This window comes from Triticum aestivum, chromosome 3D (assembly GCF_018294505.1).
Source record: "Triticum aestivum cultivar Chinese Spring chromosome 3D, IWGSC CS RefSeq v2.1, whole genome shotgun sequence".
Lineage (NCBI taxonomy): Eukaryota > Viridiplantae > Streptophyta > Magnoliopsida > Poales > Poaceae > Triticum > Triticum aestivum.
This window is the reverse complement of record NC_057802.1, coordinates 590,646,013-590,665,390: the sequence shown is the minus strand read 5'-3', so window position 1 is coordinate 590,665,390 and position 19,378 is coordinate 590,646,013. Positions and strand designations below refer to the sequence as shown.

Here is a 19,378-nt window from a genome sequence, read left to right as displayed (position 1 = left end):
AGATGGATGCATCTGGCAACAAAATTTGTAGTACAAGCTATCGCTGTCAACCAATTACAACACCGGGAATAACTTTTGAACAACGAATGAGAAGGACAAGCCAATGATTCGGTACCATGTGAAAATGCAGCATAGGTAGAAGCTTATAGAAGTAGGCAAACACCACTTTCACGTGTGAGTGTGACTGATTGTTGTTGTTACTATGGAAGATTAACCCGCAAAAAAAAAATTTAAAAGTAGCAATGTGGCCCGCGCATATGTGGCCCGCGCATATGCGCGGGCCAGTATATTTAACAAAGATAAGTTACACCCAGTAGATATTTGTCACTTCTACTGATTGGTCATCAACTGGTGGTTGAAAACACAAATTTACCCTTAGAATACCTTGGGGTGATTTTCAAGATAAGAGGAATTCCTCGCTCACAGAAATATCGGACGCACACATTTGCGTCGAATTCTTCAGTTGCGACGTGTTCCACGGGATCGTCGTTGTGTGGTCCTAGCTTGGTTTCTTAATTGTCAATAAATCATGTCCATCTTATCTCTAGGCATTAATCACAACAATTCTCTTTCTTGGTGATGGACAAACCTCACAGGAAATTTAACTTAAGTAGAACTACAGATTAGGTGCAATAACAAGCTAAATGCAAGTTAGAAGTTCTATATGTTTTGCACAATGTAATAACAAAGGCAGCTGAATAAAATATTCAATATTTCTGGTCAAGTTTAAATGCGCAGACATTCTCTTTCAATCATCTATTATATTTTCTTTTTGATCTTCTCTAATATAAGTGGAATTACATAAAGTTTTGAATGCATTTAGATATTTTGCGGATTCTTTATTATTTATATACATAACTATCGATAAAATCAATCAAACCCCAAGAAATGAATATTAATATGAATTTAGCATTTCAAGCTCAAATCTAATTATATATAATTGCAATTTTACTGTTTTACATCCTTTAATTCAGACAAATAGTATAGATAAATAAACAATTAAACATCACAATTGGCTCATGATACACATACGATAATAGTAAATGATAAGAGCAGAACAGAGTACCCTCCACATTATGTCTACACCTAATGAAGGAGTATATTTTGAAAGAATCTACGATTGTAAACACGGTGATGCTCGGGGTTGATATCGTGTTTTAAAATGATAATTCCAGTAATTTTTAGCATGCAACAGGAAGCTAATTTTTGTTACTCCACCTTAGACAGCAGCCTGTTTACATCACACAAAGGACAGACGAACCAATTTTTTTACGTAGAACAGATACAACGTTTTTCGGTTACATGTGGTTTGTCAAGTTGCAAGGTCAAAAATGTAATTCTGCGTAGATAAATATGTATGTAGATAATTGCTCTAGTAGAGAATGTTTACATATGAAATTATATCCATTCTACAACAAATTATCAACTATAATTATATTATAAAACATGTCTAGACTAGAGAATGTTTACATATGAAATTATATTAATTTTTTAATCTATTTATTTAGGCGGCGTTGTGGGGCGGTGGTGCGAGGGTGTCTGAGCGTGAAGTTTCTTGTGGTTGCAGGACGCTAAAATTATACGAGAAAGCTTTCTTCCCATAAACTTGTCGGACGGAAGAGGTGATTATACGGGATCCCGTAAAAAAATCAGGTTTACGGAGCTGTTGGAGGCCTTTTTTTGCTCCAACTTCCTGTAAATGATAGTTTTTTTAGAGATATGGGAACTATTGGAGCTGCTCTTAGTAAGGGATAAGTATATTTACTAATATAACTTAAGGAAAAAAGTATGATTCAAGAATAGGGATAAAACCCATTTGTTAACATGATCACAAATACATCAAGGCACTAATTATTATTGAATGACAATAAAGACAATGAATATATTTGTCCATACCCATGTAAATAGGAGTATCGATTATTTTTTATTTGATTCCACGAGAAAGTGTCAAGAAAAATCATTGTGTAGGCTCACAAAGGGAGTATTCGTCATCAATAGTGCAGTCATCTATTGTAGTGAGACAAATGAATGACATTAGAGTGTAGGATTACCTGATTAGGTTTGTAAGAGAGGGGCTTGGAAGTCAGTTATGGTGTGTGATGGGCTTGGGGTAGTGAAGGGATGTCGGTGCATAGGTATCATGATGACAACCACGGAAAAGACGACCACCACCATACTGATAGCATGTCCATGAGAAAGGGGATTAGTAGAGGAGATGCAGATATAATCTCCTTCCCTTCATTTTTTTCTCATATTTTGGTCAAGAGTATTATTCCTGATATATATACCTAAGGCAGTAAGGCTGATTGTGTTTACTACATTAGACATATATAACACATAAGTTGGCTTGTTGTACTTTGATGATGAATTTAACAAACTGTAAAATAGAGCAATGACTTTAAGGCTTAATGGTTACTTCTTAGTTGCATGCATAGTTGGTGCGTAGGTGTAGTTCCTAAATACATCTTGCTAGATGAAACTGATGGGAGTAAAAAAATGGACAGAAAACGTATAAAGGGGGGCTTGGACTGGATTATTCGAAAAATATATCCTGCTGGGTATTGGAGAGGGTTAATACGATGATTACCCTATTATTTTCAACCTGTAGAAATTTCACTGGTTGCATCACTCAAAGTTGTATTGTTGTAATGCCATATACATTATCTCGCAAAAAAATGCCATATACATTGCTTCGTGAATAGATGTAATTTTAGCATTTTAAATTTCAGATTCATACATAACTACCCCACTGCATGCAAACAAATCAAGAACAAAAATGCTTAGCATTAGCATTAGTCATAGGCCCATAGCCTTGTCTTGATGCAAACCGTGAAAGCCACATCTTAGGATTAGAATGCCTTTTTTTACACGGGCTCAACCACGCAACTCCCGCAGATATGGGGCAGCAAGAAGGTGGCAGCATTGTTGACAGCTGATGCCATGAGAGGAGAACAATTGAGTTACCATGGAGGTAGCCATGAACTAATTAATTACTTGCATACCTTAACTTCATATGCACAAAAATAAAGACTAAAATGGGCCCGCTAATATGACCTAGTCACCCACTTATTAATTATTAATTATGTAATAAGATTTCTGTATATCAACATCGAACTATGGAGGTCGGGTGATGAGATATCTATTCCCTGGTATGTAATAACTAGTACATCATGTGGATGCATGTAGCAAAACTGAGCGAAAAGAAAAAAGGATGATGGAATATTGATGAGTATAAGTATTGTGTGCCCCATGAATGCACACTCAAGCTAGTCTAAAAACATGACCCGCACTTAGCAAGTTAGCATACGTTGTGTCACTAAGGGTGAGGCCTATCATTGAGAGCATTTTATTAGCGTAAGTGTGATGTATACGCATGACGCCTTATCCTTGTACTACAAAGTGTTATTTTTGTGAAAGAGTGTGCTGGAAATCGGGAACATATCTCTTTGTTTCTTTATCATGGCGTACACCAATCATAGGAGGTACTTGATTCCAGCCATGGAATTATATCCTACAGTTCCGGACGAGAGCATCAATGCCTCCCACTTTCACAGCTGCTTTCGTGAGGGAAAGGAACATTTTGGACCAGGAGGCATCTTAATGGCATGAGCTCTTATTAATAGGACCATGGAGTTGCTACCGAGCCAACACACTAATGTAGCTGCCAGGTACAACGCACAAGCAAGCTTAGAGGAAGCAAGCGGAAGAGCCCCCTGTCTCCCGTCAGGTGATAAAAGGAGGAGATAACAAAGGTAGGTCGCTGCCCTGCTCGTTATCCCTGTATACTACGTAGTTGTAATTGTACTCAATCTGCTGATCTGTTGTACAATCAACTAGGATGGCCGACGCGGTACTGGGCAGCGTGACAAACGCTCTCGATATTGTGTTCAAGATCAAACATGCTGTGGATACAGTTAAACGGAATGAAAAGGAATGCCAAAAGATCAAGAGGCGTGTGGAGAGGGTCGGGCACACGCTCGCGTTGTGCCAAAAGGACGCGGAGCTAATGAACCCCGAAGGGAGCGGCACTGCACTGGAGGCGCTGCGTGAGATCCTCGCCGAGGCGCTCGAGCTCGTCACAGGCTGCCAGGAAGAGACCAACATGTGTTGTCTCCTCATAAAGGCCGGGGAGATGTCCAAGCAGCTCAACCAGGTGGACCAGAGTATATCCAGTATAAACTCTGATGTGTCGGTTGCCATCATGGTCTGCATTGCGCCGCACACCAAGCCACTTGTACGTTAAGTTTTCGATGCATAGTACATAATCTTTTTATTGGTGTTTCTTTTGATTTTATCATGAATAATGCATATATAGCTGAAGGATGGTCACTGTCTAACAGAAACTCTACCAAGTACCGGATGGACATGGCCGTTCGCTCCAACTGGTATTATGCAGTGAATCTTTTGTACATTCTACAAATTCTTACAGTATTACTTTTCATCTACTCCCTCCGTTCATAAATATAAGACCTGTTAGAGGTTCAAATATGGACTACATACGGAGCAAAATGAATGAATATACACTCTAAAATATGTCTATATACATCTGTATGTAGTACATATTGAAATCTCTAAAAGGGCTTATATTTAGAAACGGAGGGAGTATATTATACTCCCTCCATTCCAAAGTAAGTATCCCTGACTTAGTACAAGTTTGCACTAAAGTTGTACAACGAACACTTATTCTGGGACGGAGGGAGTAGACTTTTGGTCATATAATTCTAAGCTTGCAGCCCTTGGTTGCTCAGGATCAACAACTATGAAACCTATTTCTGCAACAAAAAAACCCCTACAAAACCTATGATATTTTAGTATATGAACTTTTAAATAATAATAATATCATTTCAGGACAATATTGGCATGGGATTCATCAACCCAATTTTTTGAGTAAATGACAGGTTTTACCTATAATAATTTTGGTGACACTACTTACCCCACTTGAACAAATAATGTGATATTTTATCCCCTTCACTTCACATTTTTGACACGGCTGACAACGTCCGGCAGTACTTATTCCCTTATATATATTTTTGTCAAAATTTACCCGTAACTTCACATTTATGACACTAATTAATTGCCCCTTTTTGTTATTAAAAAGAGGTAATTGGTGTCACAAATGTACATTTAGGGGTAAAATGTGGTGTGGGTTAAGTAGCGCCACAAAAAGTTTAAAGTATAATTTCATTGAACATAACATACAAATTCAGCTATATGAATAGTAGCTATTAAACCATCCTATCCGAGAACTTTTTATTAGATGTGTTTCTCATATTAATTTTACTCTATTTGAATTAAATTTTTACTTGAAATATTGTGTCAGTATTTATGCCAATCTTTTATTAAATTGTTGGGATTATTGTGGCCTTTTTTCTTGTATAGATTGCACGCATCCACCTAAAGTACAAATTTTTAAATACTTTCCTTCGGCCGAATGATCATAATACCCTAACAAATGGAGCTTATTTGGTATTGAATTACCCCTTAGTGTTTTATATACAATCCATTAGCTTATCTCTACTATTTAACCATATTAGCGATAACATATGTCATTACTGTGAAGGACAAACGAACACGGAGTGTACCACATACAATTTCTGAAGTTGCCATTGAGATCAAGGTAGCGTTGGACAAAGTTCAGAGGAACAAGGCAGAGTGTAATGAAATTGAAAAGCGTGTGAATGGAGTCAATGCCCTCCTTTCACAGTTTGGGAATACAGAACTCATGAAGGACCCATACATGAGGGCTTCAATAGAAAAGCTACATACAACCTTTTGCATTGCTCGCACACTCGTCATGGATTGTCAGAAAAGAAATATCATTTTCATCCGATCTGGTTGGGAGCTGTCAAAACAGTTACATGAGGTACTAGAGAAAATAGATCTTGCCCTTGATGAGATGATCACCATCAGTTCCAGCTATGAATGTACAGTGTGACAAAGTGGTGTGCCCTACATCCTAGCCTCTCAAGGTATTTTCATCTGCCTTAACCTCAACTTGCCAGTATTCCACCATGTATATAGTTTGAAGGATCCAAATATGCAATTACTAATTTCAAGTGCAAAGATGACATGCAGCTGCATGTTTTTTTTCAGGCGTGACATTCTCACTCCTGAAAAAATAGGCCGACCTACATCTGAGCTAGTTTGGCAACACAAAGTTTCATACCGGAGTAAATCATTATGTGATAGTGATCAATTTTGTACCTCCATTGGGCCCACATCATGATATAGAGCCTAAAAAGTTCATTATTCTGGAGCAATGCCAATAACACAATGCATAAACATACTTTAATTAATTAAGTTGCTCAACACCCACTATAATAAAGGCTACCAAATTTGAGTTATAGTGAACTCGGGCATGGTTTGATTAGTTTTGCCTCATCGATGTCACTCATGCGAAAATCATTCATTTTGGCTGAATTGCAGTGCAAATTTGAAGTAAATTATGATGGTAAAAGGATGGTGGCCAAACCGCGAATCAGCTATGGAATACAAGAATGGTGCAGTTTGTCCGATTAAAGTTGGATAGTTGATGGTTGTATTAAACATATCAATGACTACCTACTTTGGAAACAATCCATTAGCTCGGGCAGGTTTTTTATGAAGTTCATAATTAGGTATCCAGGATTTTTATCTATGAAGAAAAATCCAGACACTCTATGTCTAGTTTATGTCCCCTCCATATATTATTGGGTGGGGGGGGAGTGAGAATAAAGAAGTGCTTATATTTATGTTGATATATCTATGATAATATTATGTACCTTATGAGTGTATTATAGACGCATGATGAAATGGTAAATCTAAATATAAGAATTCTCATTCTTTGGTCTGTAGGAATTTTTTTGGTGCTATCGCTACATTATACTGACATAACTAGGAAAGACGTCACTAGTAGAAAAAGGGGCTTTGGTTCAGCCAGAAAAGAGCATTAATACCGGTTGCATTCCGAACCGGGACTAATGTGAGCATTAGTCCCGGTTCGAGCGGCGAGGGCATCGTACAGGCATTACTCCCGGTTCAAATGGGACCTTTAGTCCCGGTTGGTGCCACGAACCGGTACTAAAGGGTGCGATGCCCATTAGTACCGGTTCGTGGCACGAACCGGTACTAAAGGTCTAACCTTTAGTACCGGTTCGTGCCACGAATCGGTACTAATGGGATTGAGACCTTTAGTACCGGTTCGTGCCACGAACCGGTACTAATGGTGCAATTTTCAAATCCTACCCCCCCCCCCCCCCGTGTATCGCCTTTTCAGTTTTGTAAAAAGCAAAAGAAAATGATAAAAACTTCAAAAGTTAAAATCCTTCGAGATGTAGTTATGTTACCACATGAAAGATCGTGGATGTCGCCTAGAGGGGGGTGAATTGGCGCTTTAAAATAATTACGGTTTAGGCTTGAACAAATGCGGAATAAACCTAGCGGTTAATTTGTCAAGCACAAAACCTACAACAACTAGGCTCACCTATGTGCACCAACAACTTATGCTAAGCAAGAAAACCTACTTAGGTGATAGCAAGATATGACAAGAAACAATATGGCTATCACAAAGTAAAGTGCATAAGTAAAGGGCTCGGGTAAGAGATAACCGAGGCACGCGGAGACGACGATGTATCCCGAAGTTCACACCCTTGCGGATGCTAATCCCCGTTTGGAGCGGTGTGGAGGCACAATGCTCCCCAAGAAGCCACTAGGGCCACCGTAATCTCCTCACGCCCTCGCACAATGCAAGATGCCGTGATTCCACTAAGGGACCCTTGAGGGCGGTCACCGAACCTGTACAAATGGCAACCCTTGGGGGCGGTCACCGAACCCGTACACTTTGGCAACCCTTGGGGGCGGTCACCGGTACCCGTCAAATTGCTCGGGGCGATCTCCACAACCTAATTGGAGACCCCGACGCTTGCCCGGAGCTTTACACCACAATGATTGAGCTCCGAACACCACCAACCGTCTAGGGCGCCCAAGCACCCAAGAGGAACAAGCTCAAGGGCACCAAGCACCCAAGAGTAATAAGCTTCTCAACTTGTAACTTCCACGTATCACCGTGGAGAACTCAAACCGATGCACCAAATGCAATGGAAAGGGCACACGGAGTGCCCAAGTCCTTCTCTCTCAAATCCCACCGAAGCAACTAATGCTAGGGAGGAAAAAGAGAGGAAGAACAAGAAGGAGAACACCAAGAACTCCAAGATCTAGATCCAAGGGGTTCCCCTCACAAAGAGGAGAAAGTGATTGATGGAAATGTGGATCTAAGATCTCCTCTCTCTTTTCCCTCAAAAACTAGCAAGAATCCATGGAGGGATTGAGAGTTAGCAAGCTCGAAGAAGGTCAACAATGGGGGAAGAACACGAGCTCAAAGGATAAGGTTCATTGGGGAAGAAGACCCCCTTTTATAGGAGGGGGAAAATCCAACCGTTATGTGCTCAGCCCGCACACGAGCGGTACTACCGCTCCACGAGCGGTACTACCGCTCGGGCGGAAGAAGCAGGGAAACGGATCAACAAAACATGAACCTTGGGGCGGTAGTACCGCTTATAAGCGGTACTACCGCTCACCCCAGCGGTACTACCGTGGAGTCTGGAGGGCAGGAGAGTGACAGACCCGAGTGGTACTGCCGCGGTGGTTCGGCGGTACTACCGCTCGTGAGCGGTACTACCGCCCTACTGCCACTGCGAAGTACCGCACTATCCGACACGAAAAATGACCCCTTGAGTCAACGCGGTAGGGGCCTGGTACCGTAGCGGTACTACTGCTGAGGACCCACCAGCGGTACTACCGCTGCGGAGCGGTACTGCCGCTTGTGACCCCTAAGCGATACTACCGCTGGGTACCGCGGTACTACCGCTGGGACCATCCTAAAGCCACTTCCACGAAAACAAGAATACTCCACGGGAAACCAAAACTGCCATAACTTCTGCATATGAGCTCCGAATTGAGCAAACTCAAGCTTGTTGGATACAAGACGACGAGTAGCATCAAAACACCGACAAATAGAGGAGTGAAACCTCCAACCGAGAAGAACCGGCATAACCTTCCGACATCGAAAACATCATAGAAGATGCGAGTGAACTCCGTTTTCGATGAACTCGAGCTTGTCATCAAGATGACCATAAGCTCCAAAACTCACAAAGAGAAAAACCAAACAAGAACCAAGAAAGATGATGCAAGGATGCAATGGTTTGAGCTCTCTACGAATGATACGATCAAGCTACTCATCGAGAGCCCCCCTTGATAGTACGGCAATCGATCCTATAACCCGGTCTCCCAACTACCATCATGAGACCGGTAAAATAGAAAACCTATCAAGGGCAAACCTTTGCCTTGCACATGGTCCACTTGAGCTAGATGATGACAACTTGACTCCCTCAAGTTGGACCACCTTTCTTGGTTGCGTTGGCTCGATGAAGACTAGTTGATTGCTCCCCCATACTCCACTATGGGTGAGCCACTCTTCCGCACATCTTCACAAGTCCATTGTCACCACAATGGACGGCAAGCTTCAAGCATTTGATCTCTTCATGATGCTTCACTTGAACTTGCACACCGCAACATCTTCACAAGTCCATTGTCACCACAATGGACGGCAAGCTTCAAGCATTTGATCTCTTCATGATGCTTCACTTGAACTTGCACACCGCAACCTAACCCCACAAAGAACTCTCACGAAGATCATGGGTTAGTACACAAAGCGTAATTGACAATGCTTACCACACCATGGAATCGCTTGATCCCTCTCGGTACATCTTCTACTCTTTGTGAGTTGATCAAGTTGATTCACTCTTGACTTAGTCTTGATCAACCTTGAATCTTTTCAACTCTCTTCATTTGGATGATGTCTTGAAGATATACATGAATGATCACACAATCTTCTTCTCCAAGACATGCTTGCAATAAGCTCAATTATCACATGACCAATCTTTGGATAATTCCTTAATAACACCTTGATCACCACATAAACTCCTTGAAACCAACACATGAACTTCAAGAAATGCCTATGGACAAATCCTTCAAATATAACTCAAGGCAACAATTAGTCCATAGAGATTGTCATCAATTACCAAAACCAAACATGGGGGCACCGCATGTTCTTTCACCACATCTACTAGTTAGGAAAATTTAAAAACTTAAATTTGGACATGTTTTGCAAAAAGTGTAGGGAAAATGTAAAACGGCTATAACTTTTGCATACGATGTCAGAAAAAACGTATAATATATCAAAATGTTCAGCACGAAAATCCGCATCCGATTTTGACATCCTACGGCTTGTTTGCAAATTTTTAGAATCCTCAAATTCCAAAAGGAAAAAAAGTTATGCTCAAATTCCAGTTTTTTTAAAAAAATCATTAAATCTGGTCAAACTATGGTCAAACTACTTATTCAAGAAGTATTAGCGTTACTAAATAATTATTCAAGAATATTACTGTTACTAAATAATTATTTCAGTTTTTTTGAATTTTGGTCAAATCTGGTCAAACTGTGGTCAAACTATGGTCAAACTACTTATTCAAGAAATATTAGTGTTACTAAATAATTATTGCTTTAACAATAATTTCAAACTCAAACAGTGAAATGTGTGACTTCATGCTCAAGCTAAACTCCTGAGGGTTAATAGGATTGACATCTTACTATTGTGAGGAAAACAACAAGTGCAGACTTGGAAACGAGGGAGAATAGAACCCGGAAGTTAAGCGTGCTCAGTCTGGGGGAGTGGGAGGATGGGTGACCGTCCGGGAAGTTAGATGATTTGGAATGATGAGGGGTGATTAGAGATTAAATTGAGCAGTGATGAGGGGTGATTAGAGATTAGAGGTTAAAATAATTCAGAAATTTGAAAATCGGGAAAAAAATTCAAAAAAAATCCTTTAGTACCGGTTGGTGTTACCAACCGGGACTAAAGGTGGACCTCCAGGCAGTAGCCACGTGGAGGGCCTTTAGTCCCGGTTCGTATAAGAACCGGGACTAAAGGGGGGGACCTTTAGTAACGACCCTTTAGTCCCGGTTCCATAACCGGGACTAAAGGCCCTCTAGAACCGAGACAAAAGGCCCTTTTTCTACTAGTGCGTGTGTTCTTGATAATATAATTCTATTTTAGAAGAATGAATTGCTGCTATATATTTTGGTAGCTAAACATTATTATGAAGTTTTATGAAATAGTTATTACTTCTAGTGCTTGCTAAAAGATATATGCGCGCTATTTAAAATTGAACAAGAGTGCCGGCACATCGACCATTCTACCACTAGTATTTACTGATAGTAGCAATAAGCAAAAATTCGTCAATGTAGAGTGAGGAGATTCTAACATTCAAGACGCCAATCACATACATCAATTTAAATTTACTTGGTTGATCACATAATTCGAGAAAAATATAAGGGAAAAAAATCTAGGTTCATGTTTTGATTCATGTAGCCAAAAATAGTACATTAAATGTTTATGAACATGTTACCACTTTTAACAATAATATTTAAGTGCATATGTTCATCCGTGTGTGTGTGTGTAAAATTATGGACCATATTATTTCATACCACTAAAAATATACCAACTACAAGAATTGCGCCCTAAATTAAGGATAACCCTGTTGAAGTAATCTAAGAATTTTTTTAGAGAGAGCCTCATAAGGTTATATAAATACGTTGTTAAAATTTTAACTAGGCCGTTTGAATGAGTGGGACTCTCTCGCAAACTGAGAAAACACGGCCTATTGTCGTCCTTGGTCGAGCATACCTTTGCGCGATTCTATGGGCTGATTTTTTTTCTTAGTAATAGCGAGGTGAGAGATACCATCAATGCAGTCACATTCAAGTGTAGTTTGTCGAGCCTTGCATTTATAAATAGTACCATCGAGCCTAAGCTTGTTCTTGAACACCCATTTACATCCTAAATGTTTACACCCATAAGGACGATCAATGACCTCCCATGTCCCATTGGCCATAATGGAATACATGTCACTATGTACAACTTCCCTCCAGTAGTCAACATCAGGAGACGCATAAACTCCTGAAATGTAAGTGAGAGTATCATCCATGAGGTACACAATGAAATCCTCACTGAAAGACCATGCGGTCCTTTATCTCCTGCTCTTTTGATCCTCTTCAGGGATCTCATAATGTTCTAGTGGAGCAGAGGGTTCATGAGTTATGCATTATCCCTGACTAGATGAGCTAGGCATATCTTTCACAGGAAAAATATCCTCAAGGAAAGCTGCATCATTTGACTTCATAGTTGTACTAACATTCATGTCACGTACCTCAAAATTTTCAACTAAAAATCTATAGCCAATGCTATAGAAAGCATATAACTAATATAAGCACAATCAAAGGTTTTTAGTCCAAGCTTACACTTATTGGGAATCGGCATGTTGACTTTCGCCAGGAAGCCCCAAGTTCTTAAGTAAGAGAGTTTAAGTATTTTTCTTTCCCATTCCTCAAATGGGGTAAACTATTTTTATGGGAACTCTACTTAGGACATGACATGCAGTCTTCATAGCTCCCTCACCATCCCTTGGAAAGTATCGCACCGCCCAACATGGCATTAACCAAATTAGTTAGAGTGTGATTCTTTCGTTTGCTAGCCCCATTTGATTAGAGAGAATAGGGAGACATCATCTCATGCATTATACCATGTTCCTCCTAGAATAAATTGAACCCGTTGAAAAATACACTCCGTTTTGATCCAACCTAAGCCTTTTGATCTTTCCATCAAGTTGATTCTCTGCTTTGGTTTCACAGATTTTAATGTAGTGGAACGCCCCGTCTTTTGTTTTCAACATACATAGCATGCAATGTCTAGTAGAGTTATCTATAGAAGTCATTAACTATCTTTTTCCACCCTTTTTCAACACACCATTCATCTCACAATTCTAATGGCGTATAGTTCCTCACCTCAGCAGTCATTTGGTACTTGCGAGGTTGCTTTGCTTTCACACATACTTTACACTTAGAACTTTTGAGAACAGTAAATTTCGGGATTAGACTCAAATTTTCTAGCCGCGTCATCCAACTAAAGTTAATATGAAAAAGTCATAAAAGCCAAACATTCGATTCAGATTCATTAAAAATATGAGTATATTAACTTTAGTATAGAACTCTATGGAACACGGGCGGAACAAGACTAGCTCTGCACCCATAGCCTTTTACCAATAAATTGTCCACATTATACAACCTTATTGGACTTAGATACCAATTTATGGCCATCTTGATAAAAGATGGAGCCGGTGACAAGATTCTTATTTGTAGTAGAGACATGCTACATGTTCTTCAGCAACAAGATATTTCCTGAAGTAAACTTTAGGTCGACCATACCAACAACACGAATAGAAGAATGTGACCCATCTCACATTAGCTAGGATGTAGTTCTTGTGACCTGATAAGAAGAAACCATGAATATATATATCAGCACACACATGTATATTTTCACTCGTGTCAATCCACCAATCAGGAGAATGGCATACTAAAAGAATGGTAGGGAATTTACCATACCCGCATTTTTCATTTCAACATCGCCAATAACAACCTTAGTGGTATTGTCACTGTTCCATGCCGACGTCAGTCAAAGCGGTCCATGCAACCATTTTCCCAATGCCCATCTTCTTCACATACATGTCATTTTTCTTTCTTCTTAAAGGTATCCTTCTTATTCTTCTTGAAGTTGACAGGTTGTGATACCTTGTTCTTTCCCTCAAACTTCCCTTTGCCTTCATAGTTTTTCTTGTTCTTGAACTTGTGGGACTACAAATTATTCTTGTGCACCAAGTTGGCACTAGAATTCCCTTCATGGAAATGAGCATGTGTGCCATTCGCCCTTGCCTTCTCTTTAATATCAAGAATACCAATTAGACTGACAACAAATATCCCTATCTTTTGTGCTTCAGATAAGTAGCAAAATTTCTCCACCAGGGAGGATGCCATGCAATGATGCCTTCGGCAATAAATTTGTACGATAACACAAAATTGAAATGCTCAATTTCCTTGCCTAAGTTCATTGGCAAGTGAATGTATCTCATGAGCCCGCTCAACTACAGAGTGGTCAGCAGTCCACCTGTAGTCATGTGTTGTTCCATTACATACAACTCACTTCCTGCGTTCGATACTCCAAACTTGGCCTTGTTCTCATCCAACATATCCTTACCAACCTGAATGGTCATGAAAGGATTGCCGATCTTATCGACAAGAACACTCCGAACAGCACCTCTGAAGAGGGTATCTGTAGCTTCGAATTATTTCTCTTGCTCATGAGGAAGAGTACCCTCTGGCTTGCCCTTGGAGGTGTGACAACTGTTCATGGTGGTTAGCCAAAGTACTACCCTTGCACACATATAATTCACACCTCAAATGGAGGAGCTTTGAGGGTCGTGCTAAAAGGAATCGGAGAAAAATTCCTATACACATCAAGTTTTTGGATTGTTGAAAAACTGAGCAATTTACCTTTAAGTTTAATCTATAAAAATGGCAAATAAAACATGATAATCGTCTACGGGCGGGCGACTACTGGGCTGACCCCTTAACGCAGGTTGCTCGATGCCACTAGTATCGTTGTAGGTTCGCTCTGCTCTAGTTTCTTCGGGTTATTTTCTTTTTTCTTTTTGTGTTTTTCTTTTTCACCGGTTTTCTTTGGGGTTTCCTTTGTTATAGTTTAATTTCTTTCTCTGATTTCCTTTGGTTTTCTTTATTTTTTTCATGGTTTTCTTTGGTTTTATTTTTTTTATTTCTGTTTCTTTGCTGGCTTTCATTGAGTTTTCTTTTTTCTAACACATGCCTACTTTTTTACTCAGTACATAATGTATATTTAGAGTACACACGTGAAGAAAGCATTATGCACATTTACCATTTTTCAAATATATGATTTACATTTTATTTCTCGCAAAAAATGATTTACAATTTCTAAATCACAGGTTTTGAACACTTTTCGAATACACACATACATTTTCCAAATACACATTGTACATTTTTCGATGGAAATAATTTTTGTAAAGACTGCAAACATTTTTTAACGCATGTCTTCATTTCTCATAAGCGTTGTACATTTTTCGTATATCGCGGGGAATTTTTTATGGTACAACTTTAAAATTTATATATTAAAACATGTGTAACATTCTTTTTTTGCGGGGACATGTGTAACATTCTTACAAAATGTATGTTCTCATGTATACTTTTTTTATACACATTGTATATTTGTTGTATACATTTCTTTTTTTGTATATATACGTTTAACATTTTTAAATATATGATTTCACATTTTCCTTAAATTCGTGTCTTGACAATTATTTCGAATATGTGTTATTTATTTTACATTCAAACATTATTTTTAAGACACAAATAATATTTTTGAACTATGCGACTTTGTTTACATTGGATCAACGTTTTTTCAGAAACGTCACAAACATTTTGTTTGAAAGATGGGGCCATTTTTTTCTTCTAAATGTAACAACACGTTTTTTTAGTGGTATGTAAATTTTATTTGAATTACAATGGTTTTACATTATATAAATTTTATTGAAGTTGCATACATATTTTTTGAAACACATGAACATTTTTTAATTGCTAATAATTTTTTTTGGAATGGTATTCTAAAAGTGGGGCGAACATTTTTCGTACACTGCATTCACCTTTGCTGACACTGCAGTTATTATATTTTACAATATATATTTTTTATTTTCTGAAATAAAAAATAATAGAAAAGAAGAACACACGGGATGTCAGTGTGGCGGGACCATGTCATAACTGGGCTGGCCCACTACTAAGAAGCTGCAGGCGACGGTAGCGATTCACAGCGGGCAGGACATAGGTGCGTCCAAAGAATACCTGGCCTAGTACCGGCGGAGACATGCACAAGGCCCATCATTCATTATTCTGCAATGTGCGAGTCGAGTGACACGAGAGCCATATCTCGCTTATAGCAAGATGGTAGCTCCCTAGGACTGAAGCGCCCTGCTGCGCCCACGCTTATGGCGAAAAGGCTCACACGCGGCCGCGCGTTGCAACGCCCGGCCTGGGCATCGCGCGTACGACACTGTCGGAAAGGGCGCAGGGTCCACCCACATGTCCAGACCATCCACAAAATTCTGACCGTGATTTCAATGGTGGGGCCTAGTGTCTCCTTCCATATATAAAACTCTGCCCCGTGATTTTAACCAGTGGGGGGTCCGCTATGCCTGATTAATTAGCATCACCCTGATTTCTTTACAAGGAAACTTGAGTTCCTAACACGCTGTCGGAAATCGATCGTTCTAACGCGCGCGCGGGTAATAGCATCCCTCCGCTTATGGACGGCCCAGTAGCATGTTTGTCGTTCGTGCGTTCATTCGTCCAGTCTGATCTGTTGTGCTTGTTCTTTTTTCTTGTTTCCATTTTTTCTATTTTCTTTCATTTTTCTATTTCTTCATTGGTTTTCTTCGTTATACTTTTTTTTTATTCTTTCTTGGGTTTTCTATTTTTTGTTTCTTTTTTTCACTAGCTTATCTATGGTTTTCTTCTTTTATTTTTTTCGTTTTTATTCCATTTATTTCTTAGTTTTTCTGGGTTTCTCCCCAACACAAATCTAAAATTCGCGTATACATGTGGTACAATTTTTAATATAAATTTAAAAGTTTTCAAACAGACAATAACATGTTTTTAAATGCATGATGTTATATATTTTTTATATTTTATGCACATTATAAATTTTGGGTATTCATTTAAAATAAATTTTTTATGCATTTAAAAAGGTTTCAATTTTGATGTCAACTTTTTCCATACACATTATACATTTTTTATACACTATCAACATTTTTTATAATAAATATTAACATTTTTCAAATGCATGAATAAAAATTTTAGAATATGTTTTTTTATGTCTACTTTTTTTTTACGTACACCTTCCACATTATTTTGGTATACGTCAAGAACATTGTTTTGTATCTTTTTAGCATTTGTTTGGTTTACGTACATGATTAACATTTTTGTTTCATATTTATGTTTTTCTGTGTACGTTGTCCATGCACGTAGTACATTTTTTGTATACACTAAAACATCATTCATTTTTGTCATTTTGTATTATGCCATCAATTCATGCATCTTTTGTACATTTTTTTAGTATATAGATATTGGCCGGTTTGTCTAGCTAATAGATCCGCCTGCGGGCGTGTGTATCCCTAAAACACTTGTAATTTAATGTGTGAAGGAGTAAACCATAAAAAAGGCAGGCATAGTCGCGCGAGTGACATCATCGATGAGGTTTGAATACTAACGCCGGCTGCTGTCTGCCTTGCTCGAAATGCCATATACTCACGTGCAGTGCTTAGACATGCATCCACGAGCCTGCCTATTACTCCCTCCTTCCCATTTTATTAGGCGTACTAGTCGCTAGCATGAAAATTGACGCATCGATCATTAGGTGAGGCATAGTACGAGGGATCTCCTTTGACCTACTTGGTTGACCGATCCAATCTCTAACTGCACGAGAGGCCTATTGGCATTTTTTTTTCTTCAGAAAAGTAGCGATAGTAGGTGAGCCTATAACTGCATGCCTTTTTATTTTGACGTGCCTAATATTATGAGATTGCATGCAAAATTTAATACACCCAAGATTTTGAAAGTGAGGGAGTTAGTACTACCTCCGTCCCAAAATAAGTGTCCCAACTTTATACTAACTTTAGTTCTAGATTAGGCAACTACCAGTTGGTCAGAAACTTCTTTTTTGCGGGTCAATTGATCAGAAACTTAATCATGTTGTTAGTACTAGATTAGGCAACTAGCAATTGATCAGAAAATGATGCCATCGATGACGCTCTCATACCTTTCCTCTAACGGTAGTGGATCAAATGACTCACTCTATTTGTTCAACCAGACAAAACGGTCACGCCAGCAACTCTGACGTTCACAATGACATGGCTGAGATCAATTTTGGCCATCTATTTAAGCCGTCTCCTCCACCACGACCGGACACCAGTCATTGATCGAGCTCCACATCACATCAGTAAACCAAGCAGCCACCCACTCTCAGGTTGTCACGGCAACCATCAAGATCTAAGCATGGGATCCGTGACGGCGTCGACGACGGCAATGCCCGTCCTCCGTGTGGCCGCCATCTCCGGCTCCGTCCGCAGCAACTCTTGGCACGTCGGCCTCATCCGCGCTGGTACATACACACATTTCATTTTGCATGTGGTTACGTGCACTAATGAGTGCTCACTGTGCCATGTATGCATGATGCAGCCGAGGAGCTGTGCGAGGAGTCCATCCCGAGGCTGCGCATCGACCACGTCGACATCTCCAGCCTGCCCATGGCCAACCCGGACCTTGAGACACAGGGCGGCGACGGCTTCCCACCGGCCGTGGAGGCATTCCGCGACAGGGTCGCCGCCGACTGCTTCCTCTTCGCCTCGCCGGAGTACAACTACTCCGTCACCGGCTCTCTCAAGAACACGCTGGACTGGGGGTCGACCCACCTGCGTGAGATCGGGATATACCTGACCTGCACTTCATCAACAAGCCGGAGCTCCACATCAGGGCGTACGAGGACCCGCCCAAATTCGACGGCGAGGGGAACCTCATCGACGTCCAAGCCAGGGAGCGGCTCGTGCTCCTCTCGCTGCAGGCATTCGCGCTCAGGCTCCAACACAAGCAGGACTGACTGAAGATCGAAGAGACTTTGCATCACAGCTACCTACTTATCTGCATTTCCATTCAGATGATCCGTGTTTAAACACTAATAGGTTAGGTGTGTAGGCATCATAGCCTGTCGCTATTTTTGCAGGCTGTGGCATCTTTTATTTTCCTTTTTTGTTTTGCTCCGTTCGTGAGCCATATTTGAACCTCAGACTTTGTTACGTACTTTACTTAAAAATATGGCTGCATGCATCATTCTAATGCAAAGGTTGGGGTCATCCTCTTTTTTCAAAAAAATTCATGTATTGGAGCACAATTTACTTCGTGTATTCGTGTACTTCCGTGAATAAAAAGACGATGCTACTCCAAGCAGTCTGCTTGTAATAAATATCCGAAGAGTTGCACTCATGTCAACCCCGCAATCCGGCGCGCCCATGGGCACCTGACCTGAATGGGTAGGTGTTAAAAGGGATAGGGAGGGGATTGGTGGAATCGTTGGTTATTGCTTGAGCCTCGTGGGCATATATATAAGGAGTATAAGACAAGATGGAAAAATCCTACGCTATCCTATGTTTCCTTAGTAAACATTATACTCAACATGGAAACTGACGAGGTTGCTCAAATAAGGCGGTAGCCCTTTGTGCCGATGTCGATGTAGGCGAGAGCGTAGGGTGGTGTAGCTTTGGTCGAGGTAGCCGTGCGAAGAATGCCGTGGTCGATGTCGAGTCGGGGTAGCCGGAGTCGAGGAAGTCACCGTGGAGCCGCGGGCGCAAGGAGGCGCCGAGTTAGTCATGGG

At 40.1% G+C, this 19,378-nt stretch overlaps 1 protein-coding gene and 1 pseudogene across 1 annotated transcript; both read left to right on the top strand.

The window, feature by feature from the left end:
• Positions 1–3,656: 3,656 nt before the first annotated feature.
• On the top strand, positions 3,657–6,821 carry LOC123075715 (uncharacterized). The gene is made up of 5 exons (XM_044498256.1): positions 3,657–3,752; positions 3,838–4,234; positions 4,341–4,385; positions 5,561–5,969; positions 6,427–6,821. Exons 2-4 carry the CDS (start codon positions 3,839–3,841, stop codon positions 5,933–5,935), a joined length of 816 nt encoding a protein of 271 aa, XP_044354191.1. The 5' UTR covers positions 3,657–3,752; position 3,838; the 3' UTR covers positions 5,936–5,969; positions 6,427–6,821.
• An 11,125-nt stretch (positions 6,822–17,946) lies between these two features.
• Positions 17,947–18,783, top strand: LOC123075714 (probable NADPH:quinone oxidoreductase 1; annotated as a pseudogene).
• Positions 18,784–19,378: the final 595 nt, after the last annotated feature.

Bases quoted from the DNA above. Each gene is read 5' to 3' on its own strand.
- LOC123075715 (XM_044498256.1), top strand. From the start codon at position 3,839: ATGGCCGACGCGGTACTGGGCAGCGTGACAAACGCTCTCGATATTGTG. The intron at 4,235-4,340 runs GTACGTTAAGTT...ACTGTCTAACAG, and splicing joins CGCCGCACACCAAGCCACTT to AAACTCTACCAAGTACCGGA. The intron at 4,386-5,560 runs GTATTATGCAGT...ATTACTGTGAAG, and splicing joins ATGGCCGTTCGCTCCAACTG to GACAAACGAACACGGAGTGT.